At 44.3% G+C, this 11,711-nt stretch overlaps 1 protein-coding gene across 1 annotated transcript; it reads left to right on the top strand.

Moving 5' to 3' along the window:
• Positions 1-5,034: 5,034 nt before the first annotated feature.
• On the top strand, positions 5,035-6,440 carry LOC144677623 (interferon-gamma-inducible GTPase 10-like). Its single transcript, XM_078537664.1, has one exon. The coding sequence runs from the start codon at positions 5,038-5,040 to the stop codon at positions 6,244-6,246; it is 1,209 nt and encodes a 402-aa protein (XP_078393790.1). The 5' UTR covers positions 5,035-5,037; the 3' UTR covers positions 6,247-6,440.
• Positions 6,441-11,711: the final 5,271 nt, after the last annotated feature.

Here is an 11,711-nt window from a genome sequence, read left to right as displayed (position 1 = left end):
TCCTTTCCAAAGTGCTGAAACCTCCCAAATCTTTCCTGGAATTCCATGATCAGGATTTTACACTTCACCAGGGCTCCCACAGCCTCACACAATGAAAAAGTGGATAGTGAAGCTGCCCTCACTCCGATACGCTCAGAGGACCATTAAGTGGTTCAGGGCGAGACTCCTCCTCCTGTCTGGGGATGAAGTCCCATTTTCGGAAACTACCAGCCAATCAAATAGCCAGCATCTCCCTAGTCTTAGTAGCACCACTAGGAGCAGTGGGCACTACTAGGATTGCATCCAGTCCCCCGAGAAGATCATCACTGAAGCCAAATGGAGAGGCAAGTTGAGGTGGTTTTGTGCAGGAGAAGGATAGGAGGACCTGGCAGCGGGGGCGAGTGGTATAGGGGGTGGAGTTCACAGGCCAGGGGGGAGGGGAAACACAAGAGGGGGCCAAAATTTGGGGGTGGACCTCTGTTCCCAGTGGATTATAAAGGTATTTACTTCACCCCCTTTTCCCACCAGAAGCCTGAGGAGTGGAACCTGGAGGAATTCAAACCTGGTTCCCCCTTCAGCCACTGCATGGAAAATTGGCTATTAATTGGTCACATGAAGGCCTTAATTGGCCCAAGGGTGGATAGTCGAGAGAGGACTGTGGTGTAGTGGTAATGTCAACGGATTAGTAACCCAGAGGCCCAGGCTAATTCTCTTGGGGCGTTGGTTAGAAACCTCCCATGGTAGCTGGTGGAATTTAAATTCAGTTAATAAATCTGGAATTTAAAAATTGGTCTGGGTAACGATGACCATGAAGCCATTGTCGATTGTCATAAAAGCCCATCTGGTTCACTAACATTCTTTTGGGAAGGAAATCTGCCGTCCTTACCTGGCCTGGCCCACGTGTGACTCCAGACCCACAGCAATGTGGTTGACTTCCCTCTGAAATGGCCTAGCAAGACACTCAGTTGTTACAAGGTCTACAAAAAGGTATTGGGAGATCACCCAGAATTGACCTAGGCACCAGAAATGACAGTCAGCTCTGCAAAGCTTCTTAATTATTTCTTGTGTCATGAGCGTAACTAGCTGGACCAGCATTTTTATTGCCCATCCCTGATTGCCCTTGAGAAGGTGGTGGTGAGCTGCCTCCTTGAACTGTGCAGTCCCTGTGGTATAGGTACACCCACAGTGCTGTTAGGAAGGGAGTTCCAGGAATTTGACCCAGTGATAGTGAAGGAACAGTGATACATTTCCAAGTCAAGATGGTGAGTGGCTTGGAGGGGAACTTCCAGGTGGTGGTGTTCCCATGTATCTGCTGCCCTTGTCCTTCTAAATGGTAGCGGCCATGTGTTTGGAAGATGCTCTCTAAGGAGCCTTGATGAGTTGCTGCAGTGCACCCTGTAAATGGTACACACGGCTGCTACTGTTCGTTGGTAATGGAGGGAGTGGATGTTTTTGCTGTTGAACGGGGTGCTAATCATTTCCTTCTTAATAACATCTGGGGGCTTGTGCTAAAATTAGGAGTGCTGTTCCACAGACCAGTCAAGCAACAGCCAGCAGCACAGTCATACTCATGGAATCATACATTACAGACAATGTCCCAGACACCTTCATTGCCATCCCTCGGCATGCCCTGTCCCACCAACAGGACAGACCAACCAAAGGTGGTGGCACAGTGGTATACAGTTGGGCAATGGGAAGAAATGTGGAGGATATGGAGACAAGACAGCCCTATGTCCTGTAAGGAGAGGAATTTCCTGTAGACAGTGAACTCAGGGACAAAATTGCTGTACAGGATTCAAAGCTTCAGAAGTGCTAAAGATTCTGCTTCAGCTTCTGTGCTGACCTCCAGGTCAGGAGGGAAGAGGCTTCCGGCTGGGACTGAAGTATGGGTGACAATGGACTCTCACCCTGGGAAGGTCCCAGCTCTCTAACAGTGTGATCCTCTATGGACTCTGACCTGGTCTCAGGAAAGGCATTCTCTGTGGAAGACTGTTCATGGACAACAGGAGATAAAGTAAACAAAATATTGGGAGATTCAGTGGAACTAAGATTGGAATGCTGCTCAGCCACTAGAAACACAGCTGAATTCTCTAAAAAGTCAACAGAGACTTCATATGGTGCATCTATCATCTGGAAAGGTGAATCATCCTCTAGGACCTCAACCTCCAACAGATCACTCAGCACTGTGAGGAATTCTTCTTCATCACTTTCTTCTAGGAAGAGCCTAATCAGGCCCAACAGGTCTTTATGGGGATGGTCACTGTCTGCTGCAGTGCCTTGTGTATCCTCCCCTTCTGACTTTACTTCATGAAGAACTGAGAGATTCATAACTTCAATCCGCCCGGGATCTAGTGGAAGGTGTCTCTGTGAAAGAACGGAGCTTGCTGCTGATTTTATAAACTTCCTCAGCTTCTGAGCACTGAATTGCCACTGGTTCTAAATAAAAGATTGAAGCTTGCTGAATGAAAGACAGTGAATCAATCAAATGGCAGGCCATCTGGTTTTTCTAGAATGCCTAGAGATAGGTCAACATTGCCACTCAATAAAGATGTATGTTGATTATGAAGAACATAGAGAGAGTCAACAATTTGTTGCCCTTTGTAGCTGAGAGGAGCAATAATCCTGCCTTTAATTTTGGGGCCTTTGCCACATGGAAATTGTAACTTGAAGTCTGATGGATGAAGGGAAATTGGCGGAAGCAGTCAGGGGGTCATCTGCTAAAATGTTAACAGCAGCTCCAGTATCAATTTTAAAGGTAATATCAAGGCTTTTAACTTGTACCATAACTGACCAATGGTCTGGATTAAGACTATCAACATCCCCTAGGAACTCTATGGGCAGGGTTTTTCAGTCGCGTGCGGGGGCAGGTCAGACATGCGCTGAGCTGCGATGTTTCATTCGGCAAGCGTGGGCAGGAGTCAGCTGCGTGCCCGCCGATATGTGAACAGCCTATTAAGAATATTAAGAAAGTAATTGAAGTGACCGGTAACGCTGCCCACCCAACCTTAAGGTTGGCGGGAAGGCAAAAATCCCAAGCAGCCTTTGGGTTTTTTAGGAAACCTCATCCACGAGCGGGATGAAGTTTCCTAAAGCTTTTGCTAAATATATTTAAACATTTATAAATGTAAAAACACGTCTCATGTCACATGACAGTTACATGAAGGGACATGTTTAAATACATTTTGAAACCTTTTGTTTAATAATTTCAAAAGTTCTTCAATCTCCCTGAGGCAGCTCCGTGCATGCATGAAAGACCGCTGGCCCCGAATCTCCCGCCCGCACAGGTAGTGCTGAGTGCTACTGCTTGCGTCTTATGTTGGGCGGGCCTCATTTGGCTCACCCACATAAAATGGCGGCGCGGAGCCGATTGAGGGCGGCGATCAGATCCGTGACCACCCTAGCCTGCTCCCGCTGAGCCTGCCTACCCGCGGAAAAATTCAGGCCGATAATTCTGTCTGTATTTTGATTTTCCACTTCTTGGATAAAGTGTGTTTCATAAATATTTGCTTGCCTCCCACGTCAATTCAAGTTGTCGCATTTACAAAAATGCTTGAAATGTCCAGTTTTGCTGCATTGGAAGCATTCCACACACTCTGCTGGGCAGTTGGAGCCTACACTGGGTTTTCACACCACAATCCAAGGATCTCAAAATAGACAGAAGCAAAGCACTGATACAATGGCACCCACACCCTCTTTAGCATCATTATAGAACACAACCATTCGTTGCGTAAGGCAACATTTTGCAGTCCCTGACAAAGTAACGGGAATGTTACAGTAATTATCAGAACGGTAACTTAGAGCATTCGAGTGGCTGCATGAGAGATTTAATAAAATGGAACCTGGGTTGAGGGATTTGAGTTAGGTGGAGAGACTGGAGTTGCTGTGGTTATTCTCCTTGCAGCAGAGAAGTTTAAGGGGAGATTTAATTGAGGTGTTCATATCTATGAAGGATTCTGATCAAGTAGATAGGGAAAAACTGGTTCCACTGCAGAAGGGTTGGTAATCAGAGGTCACAGATTTAAGATACTTGTCAAAAGAGCCAGAGGGGAGATGAGAAGAGTTGATTCACATAGTGAGTTGTTTGATCTAGAATGCACTGCCTGAAAGTACGTGGAAGCAGATTCAATATTCATTTTCAAAAATGATTAGGATAAATACTTGAAAAGTAATAAAGAAAACAGGACCACAGGGGGAAGAGCAGGGGAGTGAGACTTATTGGATAGATTGTTCAAAGGACCAGCACAGGCCTGAGAGACCAAATGGCCTCCCCCTGTTCTATACGTTATGCTTTTAGTTCCTTCTGCCAAATAATACAAACTTACACTGTAACCGTTGACTTTTATTGATATTTTAAATTGTTTGAATTATATTTGTGAGCATAGAAACTGCCTGCGTTACTGCTAAGAAATGAATGTGTGACTGATGTAACAGACAGTTAGTATTGCTTATTTTCAACTGCATCTTCAACTAGTGAATGTCTCATTTCATTAACCATTAGAAATCTTTTCACATCACTCTCTATTCTATCTATCTGTATTCTTTCATTTCAGTGCATGTGACCTGGCAGTGGGTTGTGTCCAGGTGTGGGTGAAGCACTGACAGTACAGAATCTCCCCTGAAACTCACTACTGCTTCTCGCTATATGGCTTGGCCACCCTCGGCCATTGGTAAAATACAAGTGGGGGTGGGAAGAGGCCCTTAAGTGACCATTAATTGGCCACTTATGGACCTTAATTAGCCCAAGGGGACAGACTGCCCAACACCTACCCTGCTGCTGGTAAAATCACAATGGAGGCAAGTAGACAATGGGCGTGGCACTGGCTCCTTACCGCCAGTGGATTTTCAGCTCCTGGAGGGAGGTGGGATAGGGGAGGGGCATTGAAAAATCCCAGCCAATGTTTCAGGCCGATGACCTTTCATCAGAATTACCTTTTTGTTAAATTTTACCACGTACAGTAACATGGGGCCAGATAAAACCCTCCTAAAGATCTGAAACTTCTCAAATATCCCTGAAACCATGTGTAACATTTGTGTATTTATGTCATTTTTAGAGATCAAATGGCCCAGTCTACTCTCGCCAAGCTTTTCACTGTTCAGGAGAGCAGGAACCTGCAATCTATGTGTAACATGGGGGAATTGGAAGCAGTGATTCTTCAGATAAAGAGTAAGTCAGACAATTTAGACAATGTGCAGCTTAACATTGCCGTGCTGGGTGATGTGGGCTCAGGGAAATCCACCTTCATCAACGCTATGAGAGGTCTTTGGAGCAGTGATCTCGGAGCTGCTCCAACTGGGAATGAAGAAACCTGGATGGAGCCAACCAAGTATCCCTGTCAGGATCTGCCTAATGTTCAACTCTGGGATCTTCCAGGAACAAATTCCTTTGGTTTTGAATTAAATAATTACCTAAAGAAGGTGAAGTTTGAAAGCTTTGACTTTTTCATCATCGTGTCCCAGGCCCGATTCAGAGAGAACGATGCAGAGATTGCAAAAAAGATTCAAGGACAGGGCAAAGAATTCTACTATGTCCAATCCAAAATAGACAATGATGCTCATTCACTGAAGAAGCAAGGTGCTGATCTTAATGAAGGGTGGAGGACAATCCGCAGGGACTGTATCAGTAACTTCCAAACTGTTGGGGTTACACCACCAGACATTTTTCTCATCTCTAGTTTTGACCTGGAGGAATATGACTTCCTGAGATTAAAGTCTACCCTCGCCAGGGATCTCCCAAGCATTAAATCAAATGTTCTCTCGCTCTCAATCCCAAAGATTATGCTGGATGTTACAGAACCCAAAAAAAGAATGTTGATGAAGAAAGTCTGGTTATTGGCTATTCTGGCTGGAGGAGTGGGTGCAGTGCCAGTGTCAGTACCAGTGTCAGTGCCAGTGCCAGTGTTGTCTGTCATTACCATCATTGGGTTGACAGTTGCTGGTCGGATCTACCTCCAGAAACAGCTGGAACTCAGTGACAAGCTTCTGCAAAGCCTGGCCAGCAAAGTCGCTAAACCCAGTTCAGTTCTGAAAGCTGAAATGAATCATCGATTGCCAAGGAAGATGCCACTAGTAGTTACCAGTGTACTGTTAGGAATCACCATCATCACCTGCATGATGACTGGGATCAAGTACCGCTTCAGTCCAGTGACCTTCTCTATCTTTGGGGCCGTGTCGTCCTTTGCTCTTACCTACAAGTTACTGAAGGATTCACTGAAAGACCGTTTGGAAACTGTACAGCGGCTGGTGAAGAGTGCACTGAGCAGAGACTGACATGATTCCCCGCACATTACACCAATTAACATTACTCCTCAGTTTGTAGAGACTGTAGTGATGTTTAATCTAGAATATGACAGATTAACCTGATCAGGTCAGGGGTCAAATTCATTTTCTATTCTGGGCCTAATCCAATATCGTGGTGTTTGTTATTATCAAACTTTATTAAAATAGAAATGGATGACGATAAACTGTATGGATATTTGCTTGCATTTAGATTTAATTTACTGTTTCTGCTGTCACTGATACCTGGCACCTCTTAGCTTGAACCATTGCATCAACATTTGGAGCGAATGTTTGGACGGAGGTTGGTCTTGGATAAAAACATGAGGATCACATGTCACTATTGAACTTTGTACCTCAATCACTGACCCTGGAAGTGAATCCCAGAGCTTCACAACCCCCTGTGTAAAGAGGTTCCTACTGACCAATATTCTAAGACTCTTACACTCAATTTAGTTTTGATGGCTCTTTGCCTTTGATTCCTCACTCCTTGAAAGCAGCCTGATTTTTTTTATCCATTTACAGGATGTGGGCATTGCTGGCTAGGACAAAAAGGTAATTCTGATGAAAGATCATCCTTACTGGACAGGCAAACACTTGTATTGTTTGATTTTTTGTACTACTGATCTGTTATGCAACCATTGCTGCTATATTAATGACTGCCAAAAGCAGATAACACACTCTGCTGTACACACTTTGTAAGCATTATCTCTGAGTCCTCCACATTGGGGAGTAAAACTGTAAAAAGTGGGGAAAGAGTCCTTCCTTCCCACAGCAATCTGTGTTTTACTCTGTAACCCAGTGCTTTCCAAACCTTTCCCACTTTGACCCTATTTTGAGGCATCAAAATGGTCATGACCCATCAGAGAGAGTTTGGGAGGAGGGGGCAGGGGAAGAGAGACCTGTGGGAGCAGGAGCAAGAAGACGTGAGAGAGCGGAGGGAGGGTGTGTTTAAACGTCAGGGATTTTTAAAAACCTGCCTTTTCACTGGTTTTTTTGGAGCAAGAATCAGGCCTCGAAGATCTGTCCATTAGGCCACACCTGATATTGAAAAAAAATTATGATTTAAAGGGTCTGCGCAGCTGTAAATAGTCAGAGCTGCATGGCAGCCATTGCTGCCTCACAATCCCAGAATCTCGCCTCTGTAAAAATGTTGTATATTTCAATGAGATCACCTCTCGCTCTTCTAAACTCTAGAGAATGCAGTACCTGTCTCCTCAATCCCTCCTCACAGAACAAACCCATGACCCCAGGAATCAGTCTGGTGAACCTTTATTGCACTTTCTCTCTGGCAAGTATACCCTTCCTTAGGTAAAGGAGACCAAAACTGTACACAATTCTCCAGGTGCAGTCTCACCAAGGCTCAATATAATTGCAGTGAGTAATTTTTACTACTGTACTCAAATTCTCTTGCAATAAAGGCCAACGTACCATTTGCCTTCCTAATTGCTCTCTGCACTTGCTTGCATGTTAGCTTTCAGTGACTAATGAACAAGAACATCCAGGTGCATTTGGACAATACAGTAATATAAAGGGTTAATAGCTATTATGCTAATAGCTAATATACATCATCAGTGATGTCAGAATGTGTATCATGTTAGGTAAAACATATTGTGTGGAATTCATAGGTAATTAGGACATTATACTTGAGAATTGAGAAAATGGTTACATGCTAACAGATAGCCATTTTACCCAAAAGCCTTTTCGCACACATATATGAATAGCACTGAACTTAGTTAAATTCAGAGCTGTTTTTAATTAAAGACAAACAACATTATTCTATGTTGCCAAGATCCACTGGAATTCTAGAGCTCTTGCCTTTTTTTGGAAATAGGTAGTGATAAGGATTATCCTTTCACAATTTAAATGCTTTATTTATTACCAAAGGTATTTTTAAAAAGGTGATAATACACATTGATGGTAGTTCAGTCTGGGATTTAACATTGTCACCTATCAAGAAGGCATTCTTAAAATTTAGCTCAGCGTATCATGAAAGACGAGTGGCTTCTGAAATTCAGAATTGAAGATTATCAGACGCCTCGTGCAAAGACAGATGCTGTAAGAAAGTAGCTTTTACTGAGCTGGAAAATAAATTTAAGTTTAAAATCACCTTATAAAAATCTAGAAGTGAAACTAATTGGGATTGATAGTAAAATATATTACCAGATATTGACCAGATACACGCACACAATGTTCATATAATAAGGCCATCCTCAACAATTAAATAATAGTGAATGATAAGGATAATCAAAAGCGAGGATTTTAATCAAGGAGGCAGCACCCATAGCTGCTAGAGATCATGAAATTTAGCTCAGAGGGTGTTGCCGGAGGTCACCGGTAACGGTTGTTGGCTTAGTACAAAGAGGAGAAGAATCAATTCTCTCTTAACTCTAAATTCACTTTATTCACGACGTTAGATCATCTACATATAGCTTATACATCTGGTTAAATATAGACATGCAGTTTACAGTAGGTTATACAGTTTTATACCCAAAACTAGGATCTAAACGCACATCCACTAGGTTTCTCTGACACTCCCTGAGTGGTCACAGAATATAAAAGCTAATATCCGAAAAGGAGAGCTGACGCTGGCCAGGTGTTCCGTTCTCTCTCTCTTTCGTCTCTACGTTGCTGACGTAGGTTCTTCCGCTTCTGCGATGGTTGGTCTCCGGAGTCTCGCTGGGTCCACGCCTGAAATTCTCCATTCTTATACTGAATCTTATCTCTTCAAGCTGTGCTGTCTCTCTCCCGTTGGGTTAGGCTTGCTTGCCTAGTCTGTGGCATCTTCTCATTGGCTTTGTCCCAAGGACTTAGGTAGCATTACCTCATTATTCCTTTCCTAAATAAGGACTTGTGTCTTATCTCATTCCCTTTGTTTTTCAAGAAACGCAGCTACTTCAAACTGGTTCCAGCCAGCTCAGGCCAGTGACTGGACTCAGGTTACTTCAGGTCAAAAGTTGCTTTTGCCTGTGTCAGCAGTTCGGCTGCAGCCCCTGGCCAACAAGGGGAATAAAGATACGAGTTTTTCTCAATAAATCAGTAATATTGATGAAGGGTTTAAGAAGGGAACATTAAACCAATGCATCTCAGGCTGTTGAAGAGCTGGACAGTTTAAAACTAACAGTTTTTTCATGTCCTGCTGTTCAGACAGCTGAAACAACTCGGGGGTTTAAGGTAATACTTTGCTTTAAATATTTGATGGATATTCTGAAAATAATCTTTAGTCTGTAGCATTATTTTTAAAGTGTCCTTTACTGGGTTCTATATTATAACTAAGACTATGTTTCCCATCTTTCTATAATCTTTACCGTTGCAATGTACTTATCCACTTTAAAGTACACTGCATGTTAAATGATTCTTTAATAAACTTGTAAATAAGTTAGTAAAATATGACAATTCACTTAGTTTTCTGTATGCAGCTGAAGAACCCCCTGTCTGTATTCTCCTAAAGTGGGGAGATACAGTTTTTTGAAGAGAGACCAGCCCCCCAGTCCTGATAATATCAGAGTAATTTCCTTCATTCTTTCATGGGATGTGAGTGTCACTGGCAAGTCCAGCATTTGTTGCCCATCCCTAATTGCCCTTAAACTGAGTGGCTTGCTAGGCCATTTCAGAGGGCAGTTAAGAATCAATCACATTGCTGTGGGTCTGGAGTCACATGTAGACCAGACTGGGTAAGGACAGCAGATTTCCTTCCCTAAAGGACATTAGTGAACCAGATGTGTTTTTACAACAATTGATGATAGTTGTTATGGTCACCATTACTGAGACTAGCTTTCAATTCCAGACGCCGTGGTGATAATCTAGCTGATAATTATTTGAAAGGCTATCTGGAAGAAGGTAACATCTCTTGATGATGATTATCTTCCTTGAGGGAAAAGTGCTTGCTCAGACCCAAAAACAAGCGTCTGTGGGAAGTGGCCATTTTGAACTCATGTGCGGGTGATTATTGAGGGAGTGCTCCTGATCAGTGGTTGCTGCCCCAGGGAAGGGTTTAAGGTAAGAATTCACTTCCGTCACTGGAACTCAGAGATGATTCTGGAAGGAACATCTTACTTATCTATATAGTTGTATATAGTTAATAAATGTTTGAAAGTTCCTGGAGGCCTTGGGTGGAATTTTCTGTGTCCGTTGACATCGGGCAGCATGAGGGGGTGAGCGGACAATATACCGGGAAGGCCAAAAAACGTTCACTCCAACCGTCAATGGCGCCGCATGTTGAGAACGCCATTGTAATATCATTGCATATCATTATCAGCCCAGCTCGTTGGAATTATCCCCCAAAACTGGATCATCCGAGGACACCAACGTGTTTCACAACAGCATTTATAAGGCTGCACTTCGAGGGGAGCTCAGAAGTGAATGCACAGCAACGTTGTGCAGTGTCCGGGTGGGGGTGGGGGTGGGGTGTTGCAGCAAGGGCTGCACTGCGGTTGAGGCGAGCTGGGGTGAGTGGGAAATGGTTGCACTGCGGTTGACGGTTGTGCACAAGCACGTGTGGCGTGAGGGGGAGGGAAGCAGCCGTGCATTAGGGAAACCTTGTATAAAGTTACCATCCCTCTGCAGCTAAAACAGTTCAGGTGCAGCCACATTAACACGCTTGGAGATGGGCCTCCAGCTTATCTGCCCACTCCAGCAAAGCAGAAGCCTGAAAGTGCCACCAAATGCTCCAGGGCTTTTCATCCCTTGGCCACAGATGCAAACAGATGGACATTTTAGTGGACTGCAAAACAGTTGGACTACTGCTTACATTGTACAATCTCCTTGCTAAAGCTGGCCATGGGGCAGTCACTGATGGAAGCGCTCATAGCCCCTCGCAATGTCATCATTCCGGTTTGGGCCAGTCTCCCCCATGGTTCAAGCTAACAGTGCAGCCTTGCAGTGTGGGTTAGGAGAATGCCTGTGCCTGAGCTGAGAGCACAGCATGCAGTCCAGTGGGCAAAGCTGCCGCCAATCGGTCAGGTGGAGTAGGGCGGAGGGGGTGGGGTTTCAGGTAGCCATGCAGCGCATTAAACTCTGGCCAGCACTCTCTGGGATACATTAAGGAGGCCAACTTGTTACTCACAATAAGTGCTGATCGTGGAAGAATGAGACCAAAGCTGGTCTTTTGGTTACAAAACAAATAAACTAAACTAACAAAGTCAGCGACAAAGTAAAAGGCAGCCCCTTAAAGGGAAACCACAAAAACCAAAGGCTAAATTTTAAGGAAACTTACAAACATCAAATTAAAATGTGATTAAAGGGGTCAGTAAAGTACCCCAGTCCCCATGGTGCCCACTGAGCACGGAAAGCCTCGATGGTGCCAGCAGACACCGCATGTTCTCTCTCTTGGGACACCAGACTGCGAATGTTGCTGCAGGAGAGAGGCAGGCAGCTGAGCTGGACAACCCCTTCGATTGCCTGTTGGCTGGACCTGTTGATTGCTAACTTGGCCAGTCCTAGGAGCAGATTGCAAGGAG

This window comes from Cetorhinus maximus, unplaced genomic scaffold, assembly GCF_964194155.1.
Source record: "Cetorhinus maximus unplaced genomic scaffold, sCetMax3.hap1.1 HAP1_SCAFFOLD_2769, whole genome shotgun sequence".
NCBI lineage: Eukaryota > Metazoa > Chordata > Chondrichthyes > Lamniformes > Cetorhinidae > Cetorhinus > Cetorhinus maximus.
The sequence above is the reverse complement of the archived record's forward strand: the minus strand, read 5'-3'. Positions and strand labels throughout refer to the sequence as shown.

Coding starts and splice junctions, on each gene's coding strand:
- LOC144677623 (XM_078537664.1), top strand. CDS start 5,038: ATGGCCCAGTCTACTCTCGCCAAGCTTTTCACTGTTCAGGAGAGCAGG.